The sequence below is a fragment of the Gracilinanus agilis genome, chromosome 1 (assembly GCF_016433145.1).
Source record: "Gracilinanus agilis isolate LMUSP501 chromosome 1, AgileGrace, whole genome shotgun sequence".
Lineage (NCBI taxonomy): Eukaryota > Metazoa > Chordata > Mammalia > Didelphimorphia > Didelphidae > Gracilinanus > Gracilinanus agilis.
Genome location: NC_058130.1, coordinates 732915345 through 732943137, shown reverse-complemented (window position 1 = coordinate 732943137; position 27793 = coordinate 732915345). Strand labels below are relative to the sequence as shown.

At 44.7% G+C, this 27793-nt stretch overlaps 2 protein-coding genes across 2 annotated transcripts in view; one reads left to right on the top strand and one right to left on the bottom strand.

Annotated features, from left to right (window-relative positions):
• MPV17L2 (MPV17 mitochondrial inner membrane protein like 2) overlaps positions 1–15487 on the top strand; it is a 19159-nt gene extending 3672 nt beyond the window's left edge. The window contains exons 3-5 of the mRNA XM_044672387.1: positions 12810–12886; positions 14080–14208; positions 14797–15487. Of these exons, the coding sequence (XP_044528322.1) occupies positions 12810–12886; positions 14080–14208; positions 14797–14841 (251 nt within the window). The 3' untranslated portion in view covers positions 14842–15487. The remainder of the gene's footprint in view (positions 1–12809; positions 12887–14079; positions 14209–14796) is intronic.
• An 873-nt stretch (positions 15488–16360) lies between these two features.
• On the bottom strand, positions 16361–22029 carry RAB3A (RAB3A, member RAS oncogene family). The gene is made up of 4 exons (XM_044672378.1): positions 21449–22029; positions 18310–18428; positions 18039–18163; positions 16361–17125 (listed from the first exon to the last, which is right to left on the bottom strand). The coding sequence occupies exons 1-4, from the start codon at positions 21893–21895 to the stop codon at positions 16935–16937; spliced, it is 882 nt and encodes a 293-aa protein (XP_044528313.1). The 5' UTR covers positions 21896–22029; the 3' UTR covers positions 16361–16934.
• Between the last annotated feature and the right edge of the window lie 5764 nt (positions 22030–27793).

Sequence of the window (27793 nt, the reverse complement as noted above, 5' to 3'; positions counted from 1 at the left end):
TGCTGATGTCATTTACCCCAAGTCTATTCCACTGATCCACCCTTCTGTCTCTTAGCCAGTACCATATTGTTTTGATGACTGCTGCTTTGTAGTATAGTTTAATATCTGGTACTGCTAGGCCCCCTTCCTTCACATTTTTTTTTCATTATTTCCCTTGATATTCTTGATCTTTTGTTATTCCAAATGAAATTTGTTATAGTTTTTTCTAATTCAGTAAAGAAGTTTTTTAGTTTGATAGGCATGGCACTAAATAGGTAAATTAATTTGGGTAGAATGGTCATTTTTATTATGTTAGCTCGTCCTACCCATGAGCAATCAATGGCTTTCCAATTGTTGAGATCCAGTTTTATTTGTTTGGAAAGTGTTTTGTAGTTGTTTTCATATAATTGCTGTGTTTGTTTTGGTAGATAGATTCCCAAGTATTTTATATTATCTAGGGTGATTTTAAATGGTGCTTCTCTTTCTACCTCTTGCTGCTCTAATGTGTTGGAAATGTATAGAAATGCTGATGATTTATGTGCATTCATTTTGTTTCCTGCAACTTTGCTAAAGTTGTTGATTTTTTTCTACAAGCTTCTTAGTTGATTCTCTAGGATTGTTTAAGTAGACCATCATATCATCTGCAAAGAGTGATAGCTTAGTCTCCTCATTGCCTATTTTGATACCTTCAATTTCTTTTTCTTCTCTAATTGCTACTGCTAGTGTTTCTAGTACTATGTTGAATAATAGAGGTGATAATGGGCATGCTTGTTTTACTCCTGATCTTATTGGGAAGGCTTCTAATTTATCCTCATTGCATATGATGTTTGTTGATGGTTTTACGTATATACTGTTTATTATTTTTAGGAAAGGTCCTTCTATTCCTATACTTTTCAGTGTTTTCAATAGGAATGGATGCTGTATTTTGTCAAAGGCTTTTTCAGCATCTATTGAAATGATCATGTGATTTTTGTTCGTTAGACTGTTGATATAGTCAATTATGTGGATGGTTTTCCTAATGTTGAACCAACCTTGCATTCCTGGTATAAATCCCACCTGATTATGGTGGATGATCTTCTTAATTACTTGCTGGAGTGTCTGCTAGTATTCTATTTAAGATTTTTGCATCTATGTTCATTAGGGAGATTGGTCTGTAGTTTTCTTTCTCTGTTTTTTATCTCCCTGGCTTTGGAATCAGTACCATATTTGTATCATAAAAGGAATTTGGTAGGACTCCTTCTTTGCTTATCATATCAAATAATTTGTATAGTATTGGGATTAGTTGCTCTTTGAATGTCTGATAGAATTCACTTGTGAATCCATCAGGCCCTGGTGATTTTTTTCTTAGGGAGTTCTGGCTTGTTCAATTTCTTTTTCTGATATGGGATTATTTAGGTATTCTATTTCTTCTGCTGTTAATCTAGGCAGTTTATATTTTTGTAAATATTCATCCATATCTCCTAAATTGTTTTATTTATTGCCATATAATTGGGCAAAATAGTTTTTAATGATTGCCTTAATTTCCCCTTCATTAGAGGTGAGGTCTCCCTTTTCATCTTTGATACTGTCAATTTGGTTTTCTTCTTTCCTTTTTTTTATTAGATTGACCAGTACTTTGTCTATTTTATCTGTTTTTTTCTAAATACCAGCTTCTAGTCTTATTTATTAATTCAATAGTTCTTTTACTTTCGATTTTATTAATTTCTCCCTTGGTTTTTAGTATTTCTAATTTAGTTTTCATCTGGGGATTTTTAATTTGCTCACTTTCTAGTTTTTTGAGTTGCATGCTCAATTCATTAATCTCTGCCCTCCTTAATTTGTTAATATATGCACTCAAGGATATAAATTTCCCCCTGAGTACTGCCTTGGCTGCATCCCACAGTTTGGTAGGATGTCTCATCATTGTCATTCTCTTCAATGAAATTATTGATTGTTTCTATGATTTCTTCTTTGACTAATTGGTTTTGGAGAATCCTATTATTTAATTTCCAATTAGTTTTTGATTTGCCTGTCCAGGTGCCCTTACTAATTATTATTTTTATTGCATTATGATCTGAGAAGGTTACATTTATTATTTCTGCTCTTTTGCATTTGTTTGCAATGATTCTATGCCCTATAACATGGTCAATCTTTGTGAATGTACCATGTGCAGCTGAAAAGAAGGTGTATTCCTTTTTGTCCCTATTTATTTTTCTCCACATATCCATTAAATCTAATTTTTCTAGGACTTCATTCACCTCTCTTACCTCTTTCTTATTTATTTTTTGGTTTGATTTATCTAGATCTGAAAGAGGAATATTTAGATCTCCCACTATTATGGTTTTACTATCTATTTCCTTCTTGAGCTCTGCCAGTTTCTCCTTTATGAAATTGGGTGCTATGCCACTTGGTGCATACATATTGAGCAGTGTTATTTCCTCATTGTTTATATTGCCTTTAATCAGGATATAATGACCTTCCCTGTCTTTTTAAATCATATCTATTTTTACTTTGGCTTTGTCAGAAATCACAATTGTCACTCCTGCCTTCTTTTTCTCATTTGACGCCCAAAACATTTTGCTCAAGCCCTTAACCTTAAACTTGTGTATGTCCACCCGCCTCATATGTGTTTCTTGTAGACAACATATGTTATGGTTTTGGTTTCTAATCCACTCTGCTATTTGCTTCTGTTTTATGAGTGAGTTCATCCCATTCACTTTCAGAGTTATAATTATCAGTTGTGCATTCGCTGACATTTTCGTATCCTCCCCTATTCCTACCCCTTCTTCTTAAACTATTTCCTTTTAAACCAGTGGTTTGCTTTAAGCCGGTATCCCTTATCCCCTCCCTTGATTAACTTCCCTTTCTACCCCCTCCCTTATTATTCCCTTCTTTTTATTTTTAAAGGTATAATAAATTCCCTCCCCCTTCTTCTCCCTTCCATTTTTTGACCTCCCCATTCCCCTGCTCCCCTTGGTTTATCCCTTCTGACTTTCTCAATAGGGTTAGATAGAGTTTTATATCCCAATGGATAATATAGCTACTCTTCCCTTTTTGGGTTGATTATACTGAGAGTAAGGTTTAAATATTACCTCTTAATGCTCTTTTCCTCTCCTTCTTATAATAGTATTTGTCCCCTCCCCTTCCCATGCCCTCTTTGTGCATAATAGAATATCCTATTTTTCTTATTCACTCAAGTTTCTCTTGGTGTCCCCTACTATTCACCCCCCTCTTTCCCACCCCCCATGTCATCTTAGACCATTTAGTATTCCACCCTCTCCCTATGAATTATTCTTCTGATTACTATAATAGTGAATATTATAATAGTGAATAGAGTTCACTACAGAGAATTATACATAGCATTTCTCCGCATAGGAATACAGATAATTAGATCTTACTGAGATCCTTAAAAAGGCAAATTTAAAAATTATGAATTTTCTTTCTTTCCCCTCTGTTTCTTATTTACCTTTTCATGTTTCTCTTGATTTTTGTGGTTGGATATCAAACTTTCCATTTAGTCTTGGTCTTTTCTGTGAAAATATTTGGAAATCTTCAATTTTGTTTAATGCCCATACTTTCCCCTGGAAGTATATAGTCAATTTTGATGGGTAGTTGATCCGTGGTTGAAGGCCCAGCACTCTTGCCTTTCTGAATATCATATTCCAAGCCTTGCGGTCTTTTAGCGTGGAGGCTACTGGATCCTGTGTGATCCTGATTGGTGCTCCTTGATATTTGAATTGTCTCTTTTCTGGCTTCTTGTAAGATTTTTTCTTTTACTTGGAAGCTCTTGAATTTGGCTATTATATTCCTTGGCGTTGTCCTTTCTGGGTCTAGTGTAGAGGGTGATCTATGGATCCTTTCAATGTCTATATTGCCCTCTTGTAGAACTTCAGGGCAATTTTGCTGAATAATTTCTTTTAGTATGGAGTCCAAATTTCTATTAATTTCTGCTTTTTCAGGAAGACCAATGATTCTCAAATTATTTCTTCTAGACCGGTTTTCTTGGTCTGTCACTTTCTCATTGAGATATTTCATGTTTCCTTCTATTTTATCAGTCTTTTGACTTTGTTTTATTTGTTCTTGTTGTCTTGTGAGATCATTGGCTTCTAATTGCTCAATTCTAGCCTTTAGGGACTGGTTTTCGGCTATAATCTTTTGGTTTTCCTTTTCAATCTGGTCATTTCTGGTGTTCAATTTGCTTATCAGTTCATTTGATTTCTGAGCCTCACTTTCCAATTGCAAAATTCTGCCTTTTAAACTGTTATTTTCTTGCCTGATTTCCTTTTGAGCTATTTCCCATTTTTCCAGCCAAATCTTTTCCAACTTTTTCGTCATCTCAAATTTGAACTCTTCAAGCGCTTGTGACCAGTTTTCATTATTTTTGGAGGGTCCAGATGCTTGTTTGTTCTCCTCTTCTGTTTGCTCGGTTGTCTGGATTTTCTCTTTGTAAAAGTTGTCGAGTGTCAAAGATTTCTTCTTGTTGTTGTTAATCTTTCTCTTTTGGCCTTCCTGATTCTGGGTTGCCATCGTTAGCCCAGCTCATTCTCAGCTTTATCCTTGCGCTCACAGTCTGTCTGCGCTCTTTGGGCTCCTGAGGTCTCAGGTCTGGTTGTTCTCAAGGTCAAGCCCCCTGGTGGACCCCCTTGCTTGATCCTCTGCTGGAGGCTCCTTTACAAGTCTCAGGGTGCTTCTTCCACAGTTGTATACCCGTCTGCACTGGTTCCCCACTCAGGGTTTCAGAGCCTTCGCTCACGCGCATGCCTGTGTCCACCTCCACCCGTGACTGCGCTCCGTGCCTGTGCTCCGCGCCCGTGCTCAAAGTCTGTGTGCGTTCTTTAGCCTTTTGGGGTCCTAAGTCTTGCTGCTCTCAGGAACAGGCCCTGGAGCTGCCAGTGACTCAGTGGGTGCCCCAAACTTGCTCTATTTCTCTTGAGCTGGCTTTGGCGTTGTAGGTGGTGTGTGTGTGTGTGTGTGTGGCGGGGTTGCTCAGCTCGCGATTTAGTGAGACCTGTTTCACCCCTTTATAGCATGGAAATGCCCCAATTCCACGTACCTTCCACACTGCGCCCTGTTGTGGGGTCCCTCCGTTCATCTGGATTTGTTTTTATGTCCCCTTGAAGAGTCCTGTATGTTTTCGTTAGGAGAGGTTAAGCGCTGCTTTTTACTCTGCCGCCATCTTAACCAGGAAGCCCCCTTTTTAGATTTTAATGGCATAACAATGATGTGACGCACTTCTTTTGCCCTCTCTACTGTTCTCCTCAGCCTTCTGTCCCTGAAATGGCATTGGGTATAGTGTGTCTTGACTCATATGGGTGATGGAAAGAATTCCTGGAAAGTGAAAATCTTGGATAAAATTCTTTAGGAAAATAAAAGGAAGAAGGAACAAGAAGAGAAGGCAGAGGTAACATGCATTTAAAATGATGGGAATACTCAATGAGATTCCCTCAAAGAGGAGAAGCTGAGAGATCACCTCATGGAGAGAAGAGTCAAGAATTCACTTCACACGAGGGAAGATGCTATGGAAGAGATGGGGAAAGATGATGACTTGCTGGCCATCAAACTACCCTAGAAAATGTCTCATAATTAGGAAAAGGCTCATCATGGGAAAGATGAAAAAAGGAAAAAAAATTGGCATTGCAGTTATTCAGAATAATGAAGTATATAAGGGTGAATAAAGAAGCAAGATTGGCACAGAAAAGGCATCTGGAGGAGCAAGATAAAGTTCTGTGGGAATGGGAAAGGCAGAAAAGGAGGGAGATGACTTAACATTCCAGGAGAGAGAGTTCTTGTTCATCTTGTGCTACTACATGTATTCTTCTTCTTGTTTTTCTTCAAATCATCCATGGGGAACTAGATGGTATAAGCCAGTGATGGTGAACTTCTTATTCATTTATTTATTTATTCATCTATTTATTTATTTATTTATTTATTTATCTATCTATCTATCTATTTATTTATTTATTTTGATTTAGAATATTTTTCCATGGTTACATGATTCATGAACTTTCCCACCCCCCTTCCCTCCCCTCTCCCAGAGCTGAAAAGCGATTCCACTGGGTTATACATGTATCATTGTTCAAAACCTATTTCCATATTATTCATATTTTCATTAGAGTTTTAAAGCCAAAACCCCAATCATTTCCCCATCAAACCATGTGATCAATCATATTTTTTTTTTCTGCATTTCTACTCCCACAGTTCTTTCTCTGGATGTGAATAGCGTTCTTTCTCATAAGTTCCTCTGGATTGTCCTGGATCATTGCACTGCTACTAGTAGAAAAGTCTGTTACATTTTATTGTGCCAGAATCAGTTTCATTTTCTGTGTATGGTATTCTCCTGGTTCTGCTCATTTTGCTCTGCATCAGTTCCTGGAGGTCTTTCCAATTCATATAGAAATCCTCCAGTTCATCATTCCTTTCAGCACAATAGTATTCCATCACCATCAGATACCACAGTTTGTTCAGCCATTCCCCGATGGATGGACATATCCTCATTTTCTAATTTTTTGGATGTTGAACCTTTTAGAGGGGTGAGTGATGTGAGAAATGTCCTCAGGCGTCCATGGAGAGGTAGAGGTAACAACCCAGCCCCCAATCCCTCTAGCTTTCTAGTAATGAACTCTGTGCTGGGGCAGTAGCATGTGTGCCACAGAGAGGGCTCTGAGTGCCACCTCCACGTTTGCCATAGGTTTGCCACCACAGGTATAAGCCATTCATTGTTTCATAAATTCAGGTGGATGCAATTAATCACCATCTTGCCCTGGAAAAGAAAGACCCTCTGCAATCCTACTCTACTCCCTCCTAACTCAATAGAAACTCACTCTTCCCCCCTCCCACCTTGAGAAGCTTCTAATCTTTCCTCTAATTAGAAATCAGATGATCTAAAATTGTATTCTGTTTTAGATCCTGTTAATTGTTTTCTTTTAATTAATCAGTTTTATTTGGTTAGCTGTTTTTAGTACTCAAAAATCTTACTCTATTTTTTTTGTGATTTGAAAAATTTTATTGAAGTAATTTAGAATATTTTTCCATGGTTATATGATTCATGTTCTTTCTCTTCCCTCCTCCCACCCCCCTCCTATAGCTGATGTGCAATTCCACTGGGTTTTACTTGTGTCATTGATCAAGACTTATTTCTGTATTATTTATATTTGCATTAGGTTGATTGCTTAGAGTACATCCCCAGTCATATCCCCATTGACCCATGTGAACAAGCAGTTGTTTTTCTTCTGTGTTTTTACTCCCACAGTTCTTTCTCTGAATGTGAAGAGCGTTCTTTCTCCTAAGTCCCTCAGAATTGTCCTGGATCATTGTTGGTATTAGAGAAGTCCATTACTTTTGATTGTACCACAGTGTATCAGTTTCTGTGGATAAGGTTCTTCTGGTTCTGTTCCTTTCACTCAACATCAATTCCTGGAGGTTGTTTCAATTTACATGGAATTCCTCCAGTTCATTGTTCCTTTCAGCACAATAGTATTCTATCACCAACAGATACCACAATTTGTTTAGCCATTCCCTAATCGAAGGGCATCTCTTCATTTTTCAATTTTTTGCCCCTACAAAGAGAGAGAGGCTATAAATATTTTTGTACAAGTCTTTTTCCTTATGATCTTTGGGGTATAAACCCAGCAGTAGTATGGCTGGATCAAAAGGCAGACAGTCTTTTAAAGCCCTTTGTTCCAAATTGCCATCCAGAATGGTTGGATCAATTTACAACTCCATCAGTAATGCATTAATGTCCCAATTTTGCCATATGTCCTCCAACATTCATTACTTTCCTTTGCTGTCATGCTAGCCAATCTGCTAGGTGTGAGGTGGTACCTGTAGTGGGTAAATGAAACACTGGGGAGTAGTAGAGGGAGAAGGAGGAATGATGGGGTAAGTTGGTTAACTGCCAGGACACAAATAACACAAGGGAATCACACCTACTCCCACAAATAAAGGATAGAGCTTGGGGATGAGTGTTGACAGGTCTGAGAGAGTGGCAGTTGAGACTAACGGTCCTCCTAACTCTAGCCAGGGGTTAAGTACACAATAGTGGGTCCTTGTTGGTTGTGGAGAAGGAAATAAACATAAAGTTATATAAACAGTTTAATAAAGTTAAGGGAAGGAAGGTGGGAGAGGGTTTGACTAAACTAATAAAGAGGACACAGTCAACTGTCAGAATGGCTGGCTTCTCTCTGGCTCTAGCACAGACAGACAGTCTGGCTGGAATAGGAGTGGCTGCTAAAGGCTTTGGAGACAAGGGGATTTCTCACGACACAGGAGATATTGCTCCAAGCTGAATCCTTAATGTTATAGGTACTGGAACAAATCCTTGGTCAGCTAGTAAATTCACAAACCAAGGTTAAAGGCACCCTGTAATAATTACAGTGTAATTGGTCCACCCAATTACAGTAACTTGTCCTTCCCTCAGTCTGTGCACTTACTTGATGTTCACACCCAAGGTCTCCAAAGTTACAGGATACAGACAGCTAACAGGATCCCAGCTGCCAAGCTCTTTACTTCAGCTCTTGACAGTTCACCACTCAACCACCTTCTTTAGCTCCTGCTGCATTCCACATAGAATGTCCATGTCACTCAGCCAAGATCTTGCCTCCTGCTGCCTGTGTATTGCTACATATCCTCTTCACCCATCTTTATATCCTACCTTATAAATTTACTGATAACATACCTTGGAGTTGTTTTGATTTGCATTTCTCTAATTACAAGAGATTTAGAACACTTTTTCATGTGCTTATTGATAGTTTTGATTTCTTTATCTGAAATTGTCTATTCATGTTCCCTGCCCATTTATCAATTGGGGAATGGCTTGCTTTTTTGTACAATTGATTTAGCTCCTTATAAATTAGAGTAATTAGACCTTTGTCAGAGGTTTTTGTTATAAAGATTTTTTCCCCAGTTTGTTGCTTCCCTTCTAATTTTGATTGCATTGGTTTTGTTTGTTCAAAAACTCTTTAATGTAATGTAATCAAAATTAGTTATTTTACATTTTGTAGTATTTTATATCGCTTACTTGGTCTTAAAATCTTTCTTTTCCCATAGATCTGACAGGTAAATTATTCTATGTTCACTTAATTTACTTATAGTTTCCTTCTTTATATTCAAGTCATTCACCCATTCTGAATTTATCTAGGTGTAGGGTGTGAGATGCTGATCTAAACCTAATCTCTCCCATATCGTTTTCCAAATTTCCCAGCAGTTTTTGTCAGATAGTGGATTTTTGTCCCCAAAGCTGGGCTCTTTGGGTTTATCATACACTGTCTTGCTGAGGTTATTTACCCCAAGTCTATTCCACTGATCCTCCCTTCTGTCTCTTACCCAGTACCAAATTGTTTTGATAACCACTGCTTTATAGTACCTTACTCTATTTTCTAGGTCTTTGGATTGATTGTGGAGCCCATTGTTCCATTTCTTATGCCAGCTTTGCTCTGATAAATTGTATAGCTCAGATTATTTCCTCAGTTATTATGAATTATCCAGCACATCTGGACTTCTGCCCAGGCTGGCCTCTGAGTCTAGCAGGTCTTCTGTCTCTCTTACGAATTCTGACCCACCCTTTAAAGTGTAACTCAGGTTTCACCTTTTACCCACAAGTCCTTCCCAGATCCTACTGTTTGGCAAAGGTTATGTGGTATTCATTCAAGTTCATGGGAAAAAAGACTAGACAGTTTCAATTTTTTATATCAGTTCCTATTTATAGCATAGACTGTGATTGATGTGTGTTGAGTGAATGAATAAATGATGGTGGGAAGGTAAAAAAGCAACCAAAAAAGAATCCAAAGAAATGTATTTTAAGTCTCTGGTCAAAGATCATAAGATTTAGAGTAAGAAGGGAGGCGAATGAATTGATTCAAGGGTAGTAACATTGCCAATGTTTTTATAGTTGACTTGAATTCAGAATTGATAAGTTTAGCATACGTCTGTTGTTATTGTTGTTCAGTCTTTAAAGTTATGTCTGACTCTCCTGACTATGGAAAATTAATATTAGTTTGTATCCCTTTTTGACTCCCCAAAATAACCTTTTGATTTTAGAGCAAAAAACTGTAGAGCTGAAACTCCTACCTCTTTTTGTCTATTATGCTAGAAGATGCTTACATGTGCTGTGTGGCCATTCTAAATGCATTGTGGTCACTCCTGGTGTTGTCCTGACTGAGGTCTGAGTCTTCCAGTAGGGGGGCCCAGGGAAGGGACATCATGAAGAGAGCATAAATTGGTGGTGACAGGAAAAGAGGTGACAGCCCTCTTTTGGTGGAATCACAGGCTCAGGAGGGTTCAAGGTCTGACTCAGGTCTGGCTCATCCTGCTTGCAGAGGAGGCAGCTAAGAGACCTAGCCAGCAACATGTGGCTCTTGCTTCTCTCTTTTTTCCTTTGGTGTGGTTTTTGCTATTTAATAAATAACTACAAAATTAAGATACAGCTTCCAGAGAATTTTAATTGTAGCATGACTCCCATTAGGGACTTTTCTTGGCAAAGATAGTGGAGCGGTTTGCCATTCCTACTTCAGCTTATTTCACAGGTGAGGAAACTGAGGCAAACAGGGTCAAATGACTTCCCCAGGTTATACAGCTATTAAGTGTCTGAGGCCAGATTTGAACACAGTTCTTCCTGATGCCAGGCCCAGTGCTCTAGCTTTGCCACCTAGCTGCCCAGGGTATGTCTAAACTTAGGGGAAATAAGGCATAATTGTAGCACTCCCATTTTGGTGATATATATTCAAATAATTACAGCCAAAAATAGAGCTTGATAAGTGCATAAGGGTGCATATATGTTTCTAACCATTGCCTACCTTAATCCACCATCTACTTTATCACACACACATTCCTTTTCTCTAACCCCCTTTTCCTCCTGTTTCCCTGCTCGGTAAGTTACATTCCTATATACAACTGAGTGTGTATTAATATTCTTCCTTCTTTGAAGCAATTCTGATGAGAATGAGGTTCAGGCATTGCCTGCTACTTGCCTGTCATTTTCCCCTCTTTGTAAAAGCTATTTCTTACATGCCTGTTTCATGGGAGAAAATTTTCCTGATTCTGTGTCTCCCATTCTCCCTTACCCAATGCATCTCTCTTTCTTCCCCCTTCATTTTTTCAAAAACCGCCTTCATTTTGGTGAAGAGATCAAAAAGCATAGGACTGATTTTTGGAGAATACTCTAGTTTGGAGATGAATAAGAGCTAGAGAAAGATTTCTGTTAGGGCAGAGCAGGCATTGTCTCCCTACTCTTCTCTCCTTCCCACATTGGGTTTCTTTGGACCTTGGGAGCCTACCGGAAGTATTCCCTAGGACGGCAATGGCAAACCTATGACATGTGTCAGCACTGACACGTGTAGCCATTTTCAATGACACACAGCTGCATGAGACTGCATACAGAGAAGTATGGGGCCACATACTGAGGATGAAACATTTGCTGTAGTGTAGTGTAGACACTCTGTGCACTAGAGATGACAATTCTACCTATATTAATTTACCTATTTTGGTTTATTAAATACAGTTATATATTACAATTATACATTTTTGTTACTTAAGTTATAAATATCGCAAAACTTTTTTTTTCCTCAAAGTGACACCCCACCCGAGTTATGCTTGTTTTTTTGGCAAATTTTGACACACCAAACTGAAAAGGTTGCCCATCACTGCCCTAGAACCAGTCCCTGCCCTGCTTCTATGGGTTGTGGTTTCTTTTAGCCGTCACCAAATGGGAGAAATTGGCCAAGAGATTATAGTGTACCCTTCTGAACCCAGATAAATATTTAAGTTAACTCCCCCTGTTTTCCCCATAAGAATAGCCAAGGAGAATATGAGCCTGTGCATGGTTGCAGGCCTTGAACCTGTAGTGGAGGTTGAGGCTGGTAGGTCTTGTGAGTTGCAATAGAGCTAAAGTTAATTGGGTGCCCACCCAATTCCCCAATTCTGGCAGCACTGTGGTGAGTCCTGGGGAAATGTGAGCCATTGGTCTGCCTAAGGACAGCTTCTCCAGCTTCAGAAATGGAGCAGGTCAATATTTCTGTGTTGAATAGCAGCAGGATTAGGCCCAGGAGTCACTGCTGCATCTCCATTGTAGGCAAGATAGACTCATTTTTCAAAAGGGGGAGGAGGTGGGGAAAGGGAGGAAAGAAAGAAAACAAACAGGTGTCCAAATAAAACTGCTGGGCTTCCAACTACATGCAGGCCACTCAGGGGCATCTGAGAAACTGAGGTTTCTATAACCAAGAGGTTATAGGGGGAAATTACAAAATTATTTTGGAGAAGGAATCCTGGCAAGAAAGGTAATCCATACAATATTGTTTTAGGGATACTTTAAGACCTGAAGTGGGAGGCTGAGAAAAAATTAGGACATCATTCAGGAGAACAACTTTAGTTGGGTGATGTGGATGGAAGCCATATTCTAAGGACGTAAATGGAGAATAAGGAAATATATTCCTTTTCTCCTTGGTTGCCAGCTCTAGTTGGGAGGATTAGAAATATGATTTTTCTGGGCCTTCTGGCTCCCCTGAGCCCTCTTCCTACTCTGGAGAACTGTGACTGTCACTTCCCCCTTCTGGGACTTAGACTGTCACTGTTCCAGCTTGACTCCAGGCAACTCTTCTTCCTCCTCTGCTTTTCTCATTAAAGACCTCCTCTAGGGGGAACAGAGAAGCTTCTGGGACAGCTCAGGTAGGATTCCTGTGGACCCAGAGGTAAATGAAACAGCTCTAGAAGCCAGTCTCCATTTACACACTGAGCCAGAGCTTCTCTCTTGTATATGGGCCTGCCTGTCTGATGGTAAGCCTTCTTCCCAGAATTTGGGACTTCTTTGTTATGCTCAGTCTCTCCTGGTAACCTTCTCCAATCTTCTTCTTTGGCTGTAGGTATGGGGACTTTAGAGGGCCAGAACCTGGACAATACCTGCCAAGAGTTGCGGGAGAAATTCTGGGAGGTCTACAAGGTAACATTCCCATCATCCCCAGCCTCATCCTTTTTCCTTATGGTCATCTGTCCTCATTACAGTCACCTGGCAAGGGCTAAGTCAGCGTTGGCAAAAGTTTTCAAGTTCTCATGCCCAAACTGCAACTTCAAGCTGCCTGTGAGCCCCCTGCATCACCCCAGAGAGTAAAGGGAGGAAGTGCTCACTTTGGGTGGCTGGATGAGGGGTGGAACATGCAAAAAAATATCCTTGGGTGCTGGGATGAGGTGGAAGGGCCAGCTGGGCACACATACTAATACTTTGCCAATGCTGGGCATTGGGCTAGGTCATGAGTTCTAGAGCTCACAGTTTCTTTAGAGAACATTTGGTTTAACTTCATTTCACAGAGGAGGAAATTGAGCTACAGACTCCTTCCATGACTTAATAAGAAGTTAAGCTGGGACTTGAACATGCCATCTACTTCCAAATCCAGGATTTTTGACACTGCCTGAAAGTAGTCTAAAACTAAGCTTCATTGTAGCATCAGCTGTACCCCTAGGTCTCCACTTTCCACAGTGTGCTCCCCAGGTCCAGGCGCTCACCTATGAGCTGCTCCTCAGGCCTAATTGGAGAGTACCTTGCCACTCATACCTAAGAACTGGAGATGAATCATTCCACCTCCAGCCTCAGTTTCCTCCTATGTATGATATTTGAGAATACTTCTGTTTTGGGGTCCTTGAACTGGCAGTAAACAAAGCTTTTACTCCATCATGTGGGTCTGGAAAAGAACCAAGTGGCTGAGAGCTTGGCTTCCTGAGTGTCAAGGCCAAGCCCTGAGCTTCTCTTTTTGGTCCCTGTTGTTGTCTAACGCCCAGTGGAAAAGAGCCTACCTGAACTCCCTTTGATACAAGCCACCTTTCATATCAGTGTGGTGAAGGGGAAGCATTGCTGGGTGTTGAAGGATAGAACTGAGTCTGAATCCTAGTTGAGACTAGTTGTGTGACCCTGGGCAAGTCTATCCTTCCCTGAGTCTGAACTGGACATCATAATACCTGGGACATGGGGTTGCTTTGAGGGACATAACCCATAAAGTGTCAGAGAACCTGGGATTGTTGTTAGTGCAGTGCTGATGCAGATAGTCCAACCTGGAGGGAGCTCAGAGAATGTGACACCCAGTTTGGGGCCTTTGACAAGCAGTTTTCTTAGAGATGTCAATCTGTTCTATTCTCCCCCAGGCTGATTGGACTGTGTGGCCAGCAGCCCAGTTGGTGAACTTCCTGTATGTGCCTGCCCAGTACCGAGTGATCTATGTGAACAGCTTGACATTGGGTTGGGACACCTACCTCTCCTACCAAAAGCACCGGGTGAGTCCTTGCCCTCCCCTGCTCCTGCTCCCCTGTGCTAGCCAAGCATGAGTCTCCTTCCATTTTCAGTTATCAGCTATTGAGTTAGGGCAGGAGGTGGCCAGACTCTAGGCAGGCCCATCTTCAGGGGGACTGAAATGGTCTTGCCAGTAGAGCTTGGTCAGGGAAATAGAGAGGGGGAAAGATTGGGGATCTCTGAGCCAGACATGAACCCCTGGACTTTTCTGTTGTCCATGTCAGTGCACTCTAGTGGAGGGGATTATGCAGGGTTGGAAGGATAGGCCATAGCCCAGGGGCCTCCCTCCCCCCAAGCTCTGCTCAGCACATAAAACACCAGAATGAGCCAGGTAGTCATTTAGGACAGAAGGCATGAGGTACCAGGCCTGTCTCAGCATCCATTCTCCCATCTAGGAACTGAAAGGCGTGCACTCAGTGATCTCCAAGGTTGCTTGAGCCTAGGCAGTGTGAGATGTGCCCCCAGAGTAAGGCAGCATCAGTGGAAAGGTTCTGGGAGCCCCTCTGCTGAGCAGTGCCACAAGTGATGCTTGGAGATGTGACTGGCTCTGTGTTGCTTGAACCCACCTACAGGAGCCTCGCTCTGGCTGTGTGAGCCTGGCCTCCCGAACCAACTGAGAGACTGGAGAATCCAAACACTTGGCAGTGATGTCACAGCAGGCCCAAGCAGGGGCATCTAGGACTGGCAGTAACCCCCAGATCTCCAAAGGACCACTGGAGGCTAAAAACCTAATCAAAGATTGTCATGTAACTTGTGATTTATCATGTCAAGGGAAAAAAGAGGAATATGTATGGAGTGGGCTCATGCCTTGAGTCTTCCAAGCCATAGCATTCCAAGTGGGACCCTGTTTCTCTGGAGAGGAACCAGGAACCTCCTGGACCAAGGGCTGGCTGGCAGGCACGGAAGGGCTATTCTGCACATCTTCACAAGATCGGCGTCCACTGTGAAAGCATCACGCTTAGCCTTCCTGAGATATACTGCACCTCAGGATGTACTGATGAAGAGGCTTTGGGATCAAGGGCCAAAGAAGGAACAGATGGGCTGATAGCTTTGTGCTTCCTTGACCCCCAGACCAGAAAGTGAAAATCATGGCAGCCCTTGGGTGGCTCTGGGCCGGGGCAGGGCCAGACCTGGCAAGTGCAACTGTTGCCTTCTCCCGAGGGGAGCCTGAGCTGTTTGGTCCCCTGATCTTAGCAGCAGGTAGGAGGCTTGCTCTAGAATGGAAGAGTTTGGGCTAATAAAGATTCTATCCCAGATGTTGTACTTAGGACTCAGGTGTGTGCTTAGAGGTCTCGGTAGGAGAGAGGAACTCTGAAAGCTTCGGGGCTAGCAGCCTTCACACCTCCAGCCGCCTGGGCTCAGCAGGCTTTTATTGTTCTCACGACACGTCTGTGATAACAGTAATTTAGGAAACAACCTGTGTTTGACACTTGTCACATCTGTACAGTACAGTGTAGCCGTCCCCATAAGGTCATCAGGAAAACCACACAGAGGAGCTTTTGCTAGGTTAACGTTCAGGGATCTGCATGGGCACATAACCCTCCCTCCCACCCCACCCCCCCAAATGTAAAAGAAGTGATACTTGAGAGTTTGGTTGCTGATACAGTCACTAACTCACATTTTCCACGTGAAACAATTAGATGAACACATGGGAGCAGACAGCCCAAAGGAAACATGCTCCTTGGACCCCCACCACCTCCCAGCTACCCCCCACCCCCCAAAAAAGAAAGGAAAGAATCCCAGGACTTGGAAGGGAAGTTGAGGCTGGGGGGGGTCACTCCCCACCCCTGTCCAGAGAATCCTTAGTAATTTAAGCCAAACATACAATAGCGGAGCCAGACCAGGCCTTCACGATCATGAGTCAAGCCCCTCACTTTGTGCAAACCTGAGCAGGCCCAGAGAGGTCACGTGAAGGGTCAGGGGCTCCCAGCCTCAGGCTCACCCAACCGGCTTCCATTAGAACATCTATCCCCACAGATGGTAAGAGGAGCAGTTTGCTTATGAGGCAGCTGACACCATGCCTGTCCATCCCTTCTATGTTCTGCCCTGAAATGCTCAGTTTAAGAAACGATGACAAACCAACACCACATGGCTAAAAGAAACCCATCGGCACAAGTCAGCACAGCATGGAACACACTAGGACCACTCACTAATCCTATGTACAGGGTTCAGTCTTGGCTATGTACAAGGAGGAGGAGGGGGATGGGTTTCTACAAGGAATTGAGGCCAGGAAGTAAGGAGGGACCCAGCAGGAGGGAGGGAATGGAGGGAGCATCCAGGAAGTGGGGCCTGGGTATGGCCCAGTTCTCCCCACTCTGTTTTGGGCTAAGGAGATCAGCCTGTTCAGGATGGGGGATGGAGGCATAAAGAAGGGAAGAATTGGATTGAGGATGTAGAGACAGGCTTCAGGAAGTGGGGCATGGTCCCTTTAACAAGTCTTCAAATAAATAGCTTAATAAATTAATAAATAAGTTAGAGGAATAGAAGCTCCGGAGAGCTGGAGAGACTAAGGGAGGGAGGAGGCTCTAAAGACGTAGTACTAGGCCCATCCTTCCCCACTGGGCCCCACTCTCACCTTGGGCTTTGGGCTCTGCAGCCCTGGAGTGAGGGAGTTGGGGGCACACAAAGAGGGTGACCCATCTGGGGTGGGAGAGCAGGAGGGGGAATGCTAGTGACCGCCGAAGAGGGGACAGAGCCTGGGCCCAGGGCCTTAACAGGCACAGTCCTGGTGTGGGGGTGCCTGTTGGTCTGTGAGCTGGGGGCCCTGCTTGGCTCCAGTCACAGCTGGGTCGGCTGTGTCCAGAGACTCTGACATCTTCTCACAGATGATGTCCACCAGTCGCTCGAAGGTCTGTTTCACATTGATATTGTCCTTGGCGCTAGCCTCAAAGAACTCAAATCCTAACCGGAAGGAGAGGAGACAGAAAGTGTGAGGTTTGAGCAGGGTCCCTTTTGGGATAACTGGTTCCCCACTACTCCCACTCCCACCTAACAGGATTGTGCTAGGATGGGGAAGGCATATTTGGGCACTACGACAGGCTCCTTGTTACCTTCTTTGTACTCCCAAGAGTAGGAGCTATGCAATCAACTCCAGGATGCCAGAGTTGAAAGACCTTGAAGTCATTTAGTTCCGGGGACCTTGACCTGGAGTCCACAATTCCCCAAGGGATTTGTGAGTCAGCTCTTTTTAATATTTTGATAACTGTTTCAATATAATTGATTTCTTTTGTCATCCTAATTACTTCATGTTATACATTTAGGAATGTTCTGCAAAAGGATCCGTGGCTTCACTGTTAGGGGGATCCGGACATAAAGGGTAAGAACCCTTGATTTAGTCCAGCTTGCTCATAACAGAAGGAAATGGATCCCAGACAGGGTGATAAAAGGCCACAGAAAATCTGAACTGGAATTTGAACCCAAGTCTAAACTAAGACCAGTGCACCTTCCCACTGCACTACAACTTCAAGGAAAACAGAGTCCAGCCTCCTGGATTTGTGAAAGGAAATTCAGAAGGGGGCAGCTGGGTAGCTCAGTGGATTGAGAGCCAGGCCTAGAGACAGGAGGTCCTAGTTCAAATCTGGCCTCAGACACTTCCCAGCTGTGTGACCCTGGGCAAGTCACTTGACCCCCATTGCCGCCTACCCTTACCACTCTTCTGCCTTGGAGCCAATACACAGTATTGACTCCAAGATGGAAGGTGAGGGTTTAAAAAAAAAAAATGGAAATTCAGAAAAGAAGAAACTTGCTCAATGAGATCTAGGAAATTTGGCAACTGATTTGAACACGAGTCTCCTGAGGTACCTCCCTTACTTACCCAGGTGCTCTGCTAGCTGCCGGCCCCTCTCTGAGGAAACGATCCTCTCATCTTCCATGTCACATTTATTTCCCACAAGCAGCACCTGAGCATTGTCCCATGAATAGGTCTTGATCTGGGTTGACCTGCCAGGCACAGGAAGGAGGTGGGTCAGAGTTGGGGAAGAGGGCAGAACCCAGCTTGCCATTAGAATCCCTTCCTCAGAGTTGACCAGGAGTACCCATCCAGAAATGCCAGGCCCCCAAAGAGCCCAAGTGGGCCCATGGCTTACCAGTCCTGCACAGCATTGAAGGATTCCTCATTGGTGATGTCATACATGAGAATGAAGCCCATGGCCCCCCGATAGTAGGCCGTGGTGATGGTCCGGTATCGCTCCTGCCCAGCCGTGTCCTGAAGAAGGGTTGAGAGTATGAGGGGTGCCCCTTAGGTCTGAAGAGCTTTTACTTTTGTGTGTGTGTTTTTTAAACCCTTACTTTCCATCTTAGAATCAATACTGGGTATTGGTTCTAAGGCAGAAGAGTGATAAGGGTAGGCAATGGGGGTCAAGTGACTTGCCCAGGGTCACACAGTTGGGAAGTGTCTGAGGTCAGATTTGAACCTAGGACCTCCTGTCTCTAGGCCTGGCTCTCAGTCCATTGAGCTACCCAGCTGCCTGAAGAGCTTTTACTTTTAACTTTTCTATGTGCCTGGTATCACCAGTGCTTCCATTCAGTCTGCATTCTGGCTACGTTCTCCTTTCTGCCCTATCTCTTATCACTCACAAAACGTATCCCAGCCAGGTTGCTGAGCAGAGGTATCCATGCCCTCCTGAACATTTTCCCAATTTTCTCCTCTCCTCCCGAGCTCTCCCCTGTCACTCTTTTCTGAGATCCTTTCAGGCCCAGTTTAAGTGCTCCTCCTCCCCGAAGCCTTCTGTGGCCACCCCAAATCAAAATGAACTTCTTCTTCTCTGAACTCCAGCCTTGATGATAGGGATCCCTCATTTGGGCTTAACTCCAGTCATACTGTCTTAGAGTCCATAGAGATCATTGAAGCTGGGAGAAACCTTAAGAAAGCATTTAGTCAGGAGCTCGTAGGTGGCCCAGCGGATTGACAGCCAGACCTAGGTTCAAATGTGACCTCAAGCACTTCCTAGCTGTTATGACTGAGCAAATCACTTGGCCCTGTTTGCTTGGCTCTTGCCCTTTTGTCTTAGAGTTGCTAAGACTGGTAAGGGGGGGTTAAGTGACTTGCCCAGGGTCACAGCTAGAAAGCACCTGAGGCCGGATTTTAATCTGGGACTTTACATCTCTAGGCCTGCCTCTCAATCCACTGAGTGCCCAACCTGATTTCTTAGTTGAAGAAACTGAGGCCCAGCTCAAGGTAAAAGGACTGGTAAGTATGTGAGTAAGGCAGGGTTCGAGCCCAGGTCTTTTCTGATTTCCAGTCTAGCACTCTATTCTATGCTGCCTTCTGGCGGGGTTCTTTATAGTACCACACTGGCCTCATTATCTACCCCTAACCCAGTAGACTGAGTTCCTGAAAGACATCTGTTTTTTCTAGTGTTCAGCTGCCCAGAACTGCCTGAACGGAAGGATCTGTGGGACACCCCTTCCTTAGGAGGCTGAAGTCCCCACAGTGGTGCCCCATGAAGTCAGCAGGGCACAAATTATGCACCAATGCACAGTGCCTCAGGCCACACCTTGAGTTAGGAACTAAGCTGAGGATGGAGCATCCATTTTCTAACTCTCAGGCTCCTTAGCTGCCAACAGTTTTGTACTCTCCTCCATCCACTCCCAGTATCCCAAGACTGTGTCATCATCTCTTGGGCTTAAAAAATCTATAAAGCCTGGTCAGTGTTGAAGCTGGGATTTGACCTGGTAAAGGCAGTGGTGCAAGTACTACTTTCTGCACCCAGGAGAAAACTGGGACTCGGAAGAGGAATTTTTGCCCAAAGACTTCCTCTAGCTAGTAAACAGGACTGGAAACAGGATCTGACTACAAATCCAGAGCTAGTTCTACTTTACTAGCACTCACGGCAAGAGCTAGAGATGTTTAGCTGACAGAACAGGGCACAATACCTGTTCTAACATATCTGATGGGCATCCTGCTGGCTTACTTCTTCCATATCCCTTCACTTAGCACATGGTAGGCATTTAATAAATGCTTATCCACTGACTGACTATTCTGCTTGCCCCTAATGAACAGAGGTAGAGGCAATGGGTGGGAATTTAAAATCTAAGCTCAGTGTAACGAAGAATTTGCTAATGACCCAAGCCACCTATGGAAGAATGGTTAGACAATCTGTGGTTTATGAATGTGATGGGATATTGTTATAGGTTAAGGGATGATAGATAGGAGGATTTCAGGGAAGCACGGGAAGACTTATATGAACTGATGCAGAGGGAAATAAGCAGGACCAGGAGAACAGCAGAGATAAGAATGATCAAAATAGAAATCCAAATACTGAGTGACTGTAATGACCAATCTTGGCCCCAGAGAAGAAATGAAGAATGATCCCTCTCCTTACAAGAAAGGACAGGACTATGGGCACAGAATATTGCTTAAGGTCACTGGATTGGTTGGTTTTACTTAACTTTTTTTTTTTGTTGTTAAAGGGGAGGATTCATTGATGGAAATAGGAAAGGGAACATATTAAAGACAGAAATGGAAAAAAGCATCAACAAAAGCCAACTTTGAAAAAAGCAGAATGGGCAGTCTTAATACCTTGATGAAGAGGAAGGCAGGGGCTGTGAGCCTTCTCTGTCCCTCGTCAGAGTTGTTTTAAGGGAGTCAACTGGTGACACAGTAGATAGGGCCCTGGAGTGAGTTCGAATCCAGTCTCAGACATTATTTGTGTGACCTTCAGCAAGTAAGTCACTTAACCAGTTTGCCTCAGCAGTTCCATCAATTGTAAAATGAGGAAAATAACTAATTGCACCTATCTCCCAGCGTTGTTATGATCAAAAGAGATAATATTTGTAAAAAAAGCACTTACCCTCTATGCCTGGCACAGAGTAGACATTTAATTCCTTCTTTCTTTCTTTCCTTCCTTCCTTCCTTTGTCCCTCCCTCTTTTCTTTCCTTCCTCCCACACCTGGACTAGGTTATAGGGATAACAGACTCATAGATATAGAAGGCACCTTAGTGGTCATCTAGTCCAACCCTTTAATTTCACAGAGGAGAACAATGAGGCTCAGTAGAGCTTAAGTGATTTGACCCCAGTCCCACAGGTAGGATCATGCCAGCTGGAGTCCTTTTCCAGCTTTACCCACCTTGGATGAGATCCCTACCCCAATGGAACTCTGGTAGAACCTGATTTGTTTGTCCTGTCTCTTTAAGTCTGCTCCACCTCAGTTGAGGCTCTGGCCCCAGGATGACTCAGTCCAGCCTCTGGCTTAGTTCTTGGCCTCTCCACAGTCCAAACTTACCCAGATCTGAAGCTTGATCCTCTTCTCATTTCGATAGATGGTCTTCACCTTGAAGTCTATGCCCACAGTGCTGACAAAGGCTGGGGTGAATGAGTCGTCAGCGTACCGGAAGAGGAAGGACGTCTTCCCTACGCTGCTGTTCCCAATGATAAGAATCTTGAACATGTAATCAAAGTTCTGGTCGGAGGATTCCTTTTGTCCATAGCGGGAGTCTGTGGCTGACGCCATCTGCAGGTGGGAGAGGCAGAGGCCCCAGGGAGTAGGGTGGGAGGGTTTGGATAAGCTTTGGGGAAAAGCTAAGATCTCTGGAAAGAGAGAAGAGGTACCCCAGGGGATGGAGAGATACTCAGATGTGAAAGAACTTTCCCAACAACTCCTTGGAAAAGCCACTGAAGATATCCTAGTTTTACAAGTGGGGAAACTGGCTCCAAAAGGAAGACTCACCATAGGCAACAGAACTAGTTAAATGATACTTGAAGAGGAAGGGAAGGATAGTGAATGGGGTGCTAGAGGTAGAGTCAGCAAGATCTGTGCCAAATCCTACCTTTGACACAGCAACTGTGTCATCATGGGCAAGTCAATAAACCTTTCTGAACTTCAATTTCTTCATCTGTAAAATGGGGATAATAAAAGCATCCATCTCACAGGGTTATTGTAGGGATTAAATGAGATAATAAGGTGTAATACAGCTTTGTAAGTCCTAGTGCTAGATAAATGTCAGCAGCTGCTGCTACTACCTCTCAGAGCTGTGATGAGGGTAAAAGGAATTACACATGCCAGCTATCATCATCATCATCATCATTATAACATGTCAGATGAGGGACTCCAGCCCTTCCCTCTGAATTCTGAGAAACAATGTGTTTCTACCTACAAGACAAGGGTTCATTTCCTTTAAAGTGAAAGTAGTATGGGAATGCTAGTAGCTATTATCTAAAATCAGGTGCCAAGAAAAGGGTGGTCTTCACTACTACTCAGAGACCTTGGGAAGAGAGATGGGGTTGGGGGAGGAAGAGGGAGAGGCTCTAAAAATCAATAGATCACTGTTGTTTCCCCCCATCCCTCAAGGCTTCCCCTGAGGTTTCTGGGTAGGAGCCCCAGACTGAAAGGGCTCTAGTGGGGCCTCGACTTATTTCCCCTGCATCATACATTTAAAATGGGCTCTGAACACTCAGGATGGGTGAATTCTTTGCCTGGTGTAGGAACTAGGGCTGGCAGTTCTGGGTTCTGCCTAAGGCAACTCTAGGGTTTGTAGGGTAGCTCTGGGGGGCAGGACAATTCTAGAGCCTTGGATAGGTCAGGTCTAGAACCCTAGGCAGAGCAAGCCTACGCTTGGTGCAACTTCTATCAGCCCTGAAGAGTAACTCTATCCTCTCCCGTCCCCTTCAGCCAGCGCAGGGATGTGTCAGGGAGAGGTAGGGAGAGAGGGAGAAAGGGAGAGGGGAGGAGGCTCTCTGCGCAGCCTCAGCTCCGCCTCCCCATCCATCATTCAAGCTTTGGCCTCCCCAGGCCCTGCAGGGCTTTATTATGGAAGGAGCCCCAGGTGAAGCAGTCTCCCACTTTCAAAGAACTGAAACGGTGCCCTAGCCTGGGCCCAGATCCCTGCTCTGTGGCAGCCCAGAAGGGATCTCTCCAGGGAGGGGAATCATCTACACCTTGGACCTGTTGAGGAATGGCCCGCACGCATACACACAAGTCCAAATAGCTGGTTAGGGGCACCCAGGACCAAATGTTCTCTCCATTAAGGCCAAGCCCAGATGGGAAGCCGGTCGAGAATCCCGTACCATCAAGTGACTCGGCAGGCTGAGGGAGCAGAGACTCCGCCACACACGCACAGATACACCCGTACACAAAGATTTGCACACCTAGACCCAAAGTCACGGGGATGCACCCATGTTCCCTGCACATAAATGGCATCTAAGCGTCAAGCACGCATGCAATCGCGCACGCTAACCAATACAACATATACACATACAAGAAACACACGCATACCTTGAGACACGCACCACCCAGGCACGCAGCCGCACACCGGCGGACACTCCTCCAAATCCTAATCCCCCGCCCCATTCCATGCCCAATCACACCGGGAGGGGGCTGGGAGGCAAAGCGGGGGGGAGGGGAGCAGATGGAGTCCTCCCTCCCCCAACTCACAGGAAAGGATGCGGATCCCCGGGCGCTGGATGGTCCCCACGGCACCTCCCTACTTATGTCAAATGAAGGTTACTGGGCGCAAGGCGGGGGACCAGGGACTCCAGGACCCGGAGAGGGGTGCGATGCCGGCACAAGCCCGGAGTGAGAGGATGCACACACCTTAGTGGGGGGGAATGCATGGACCTGGGGCTGGGGGAGATGCAAAGTCCAGGACCGGAGTGGGGGAGGACAGCCCCGAGGGGATTCAGGGCTCCGGCCCCAGGGGCGCCCCTCCCGGTACTCACCTCGCTCTAGCGCGTAGTCCGCAGCAGCCTGGCTCCCTTGCACCAATGCAGCGGCTCTGGCGGCGGCTCCAGCGGGTCCCGCGGCTCCGATGGCTCGGGCCCCTGCAGAACCCTGTGACGTCCTGCAAAGAGTGGGGCGGAGCCTCCCATGCAGATGAGCCGCTGACGCACGGGCGCGGAGGGGGCGGAGCCTCGCATGCAGCCCCTTCTCTAAGGGAACGCCCCCTTGCACTGGCTACTCTGGCGTCGGGAAGGGGGCGTGGCTTCCTGCCAGCCCGTCCCGCTGCCCAATGGGAGAGCCTGCCCGTCGCCTCCTCCCTCTGTCCAGTCCTGACCCACCCTGCTGGGTGGGTGGGGGTGGGGAGAGCATAAAAGGCTAGGAATGACTAGGGACCCAGGCTTTGGGGATGCTGGGTTGTATATGGTGGGGTAGCGTGTGGGTCCGACTGCCCCTTCCCGGGCTTCCGTCGTCACCTGAGGGTCCTGTCCCCCTCTCGCCCTCCTCTGGACCCACAAAGGGAGGAGGGCAAAGACGCTGCTTCCTCCCGGGAGGCTTTTCCCCCACGTGTGCAGGCAAAGCAACCTAACCTCTGGAAAGACAGCCATGAGTCAGACTGGGAGCCAGAGCCGCCTACCTCACCCACTAAAAAGAAAAAACTCCCACCGCCTCCCCACTTCCTTCCCTCTCCAGAGCCGTCATGAGTGTTGGGGGAGACAGATGGAGCCTCCCATTGAGGGGGTGGGGGGCGGGCAGGGAGGCTCAGAGGGCCCCGCAGCCGCTCAGGGAGAAAAGGGGGAGCTAAGAATAGATTCTCTAGGGCGCTCTCTGTCATTGGGGGAAGTGAGGGACGACGGGAGAATATCATTCTGTGAACAACTTTCCCTAGGAAACAGGAGGGACCTGGGGTGGGTGGGTGGGAGCGGCGGGAGGAAGAAATTATTTGTCCAGAAGGGAATCTTGGATGGGAGAACTGTGACCCTTAGAGCAACTTTGAACAGTGAGACTCAGTGAGGAATCCCCTGCTGGCCCATCCTTGGTATGGAAAGGACCCCCTAACCAGTATTCTGCCCCATCCAAAGGAATATTTCGAGAACCTATTGTGTGCAGAGCACTGGACACTTGAAAATTTTAGGTAAAATAAGGTTATATAGATTCTTTTTTTTTTTTAATGGTTATATAGATTCTAAGAGTTGGAAAAATAGAGGGCTTATCAACTGAATTTAGGTGGGGAAAAATATTACATTTTTGTTTTACTAACCTCTGATTAAAATGTAGCATCTCCTTCATTTTTTTTAAGCCCTTATCTTCCATCTTACCATCAATACTGTATATTGGTTCCAAGGCAGAAGAGAGGTAAGGGCTAGGCAATGGGGGTTAAGTGACTTGCCCATTCACACAGCCAGGAAGCTAGTATCAGAAGTTAGATTTGAACCTAGGACTCGCCCTCTCCCTCACTATCTCTAGCACCTAGCTGCCTTCTTCAGTTTTTAAAAACATTCTGAGATGGCCTTACGCTTCACCAGACTGTCAAAGGGGTCTAGGACACAAAGAAGGTGAAGAAGACCCATCTTTGGGACAACTAAGTCCAAAGAAACAGAGGGGCAAATGGGAAAAGTAATAAAGCTGAAGTTACAGAACCTGTAGGAAACATTTATTAAGCACCTATAGTGAGCCAGGCCCTGGGCTAATGGCTAGGGAGAGAAAGAAGAGCAAAAACAGTTCTCTCTGTCAAGTGGCTCACAGTTTAATGGGGAAGACACCATGAAAATACTATATACAAACAAGACATAGAGGGAATAAAGTGGAGATAGCTGACAGGAGGAGGACACTAAGGTTAAGGATGTCTGGGAAAGATTTCTTGCAGAAGGTGTGACTTTAGCTTAAGACTTAAAAGAAGCCAGTCAAGAAAAAAGGTAGAGATGAGGAGAGATAGAATTCTGGGCAAAGGGAACTTTGTGAACAAGTGAAAAGGCCCAGTCAGGAGACTGAATGTCCTGTGCCAGGAATAGTGAGGAGGCTAATTTACCTGGATCCCAGAGTATGGGGGATCAGGAGGAATGAGAAGTAAGATGGGAAAGTAAGGGGGAAAAAGATTATGAAAGGCTTTTAAAACCAAGCAGAGGATTCTCTCTTTGATCCTGGAGTTAATAGGGAGCCTCTGGAGTTGGGAGGTGAGGCGAGTATCACATGGTCAAGCCTACACTTCAGGAAGATCATTATAATATCTATGAAGTGAGGAGAGACCTCCACCAGCTACTGAAAGAGTCCATTCATAAGGGGAGAAGGGCCTGCCCCAGAGTGGTGGCAGTGTCAGAGAAAAGAAGGGGGCACGTAAGACATAGGAATCAATAGGACTCGAGAACTCAGCAAAAGAACTTTCAGGAGCTACATCTATAACTATATCTACCTTACCATATTTTTATCTTCATCTATATCAACATCTATCTTAGCTTTTCTATATCTATATTTTACCTTTTTTTTTAATGTGTGCTATAAACCTGAGCCCACTTTCCTCTGGACATACTAGGGAGAAAGCATGACATAGAATTTTGAGGAGGGGGATATTTTGTACTAATTATTCTTATATCCTTTTAGGAAATATCACTTCTCTCTTTCCCTCCCTCCCACCCTCCGTCTTTCCTTTCCTTCCTACCTTCCTTCTTTCCTTCTTTCCTTCCTTCCTCCATTGCCTTCTGTCTTAGAATCACTATTGGCTCCAAGGCAGAAGAGTGGTAAGAGCTAGGCAATTGCCCAGGGTCACATAGCTAAGAAGTGTCTGAGACCAGATTTAAACCCAGGACCTTCCATCTCCAGGCATTGTTCTCTAACCACTGAGCCACCTAGCTGCCTCTCAAATATTCTTTTCTAAAGGCTAATCATATCCAATTAATTGGTGTCAACCTGTAAGCATAAGGAGAAGCATACTAGTTGTTGCTCATGACCTATAGCATTAGAAAGATTCCAGTTCCTCAGCAGAATCCCTATACTCCTGAGTGGAAACATGGTAACTGCCTTGTGGGACACCCAACATGCCAGTGTTAGTGGGCACAACAAGCAGTTATGTGGATAGAGTGTAGGACTTGGAGTCAGGATGACCTGAGTTCAAATCCTGCCCCAGACACTAGCTATGTGACCCATAGCAAGTGCTTTAGCCTCTGCCCACCTCCATTTCCTCATCTATAAAATGGGAATGATAGTGCTTATCTCAAAAGTGTGTTGTGGAGGGGGCAGCTGGGTAGCTCAGTGGAGTGAGAGTCAGGCCTAGAGACAGGAGGTCCTAGGTTCAAACCCGGCCTCAGCCACTTCCCAGCTGGGTGACCCTGGGCAAGTCACTTGACCCCCATTGCCTACCCTTACCAATCTTCCACCTATGAGACAATACACCGAAGTACAAGGGTTTAAAAAAAAAAAGTGTGTTGTGGAGATCAAATCAAACGAGATAAGATGTTAAGTGTTTTGCAAACCTTAAAGTGCTCTATTCAAATACTCTGATGATGATGATGGGGAAGCTGCCCCAAATTATGTGTCAGAAAATGGAATGTCAAAGCTGGAAGGGAGCCCAAATGGATGTGTGTATATGTGTTTGAGGAGGTGGTAGGAGTACCTGACCTTGATCCCTTTTTTTAGGTTCCTTTGTCTTGCTGGGCAAAGAAGAAGCATCAAAGAGCCCAGTTCAGATTGCTATGAAACCAAGGCTTAACCCACTGCTGGTTCCAGAGCTCTGCCAAAGCTCAGATCTCCCTTCTTTCCAGTCACCTGCTCAACCTATCCCTCTCTACCTCCTCTGAGACTAACCTGGGAAACCATGGCATTCTGACTGAGGAGGGAGAAAGACAGACTGGCCCTGAGTTGATAAACCTGGGTGGGATGGGCTGATTCAGGCTGAATTCCCTTCTGTCTCAATTCCACCTT

Coding starts and splice junctions, on each gene's coding strand:
- RAB3A (XM_044672378.1), bottom strand. CDS start 21,895: ATGGTGAGTCTTCCTTTTGGAGCCAGTTTCCCCACTTGTAAAACTAGG. Junction 18,429..21,448: donor GGATCAAGCTTCAGATCTGG/GTAAGTTTGGAC, acceptor ACCCTTCTTCAG/GACACGGCTGGGCAGGAGCG. Junction 18,164..18,309: donor TTCAATGCTGTGCAGGACTG/GTAAGCCATGGG, acceptor TGTGCCTGGCAG/GTCAACCCAGATCAAGACCT.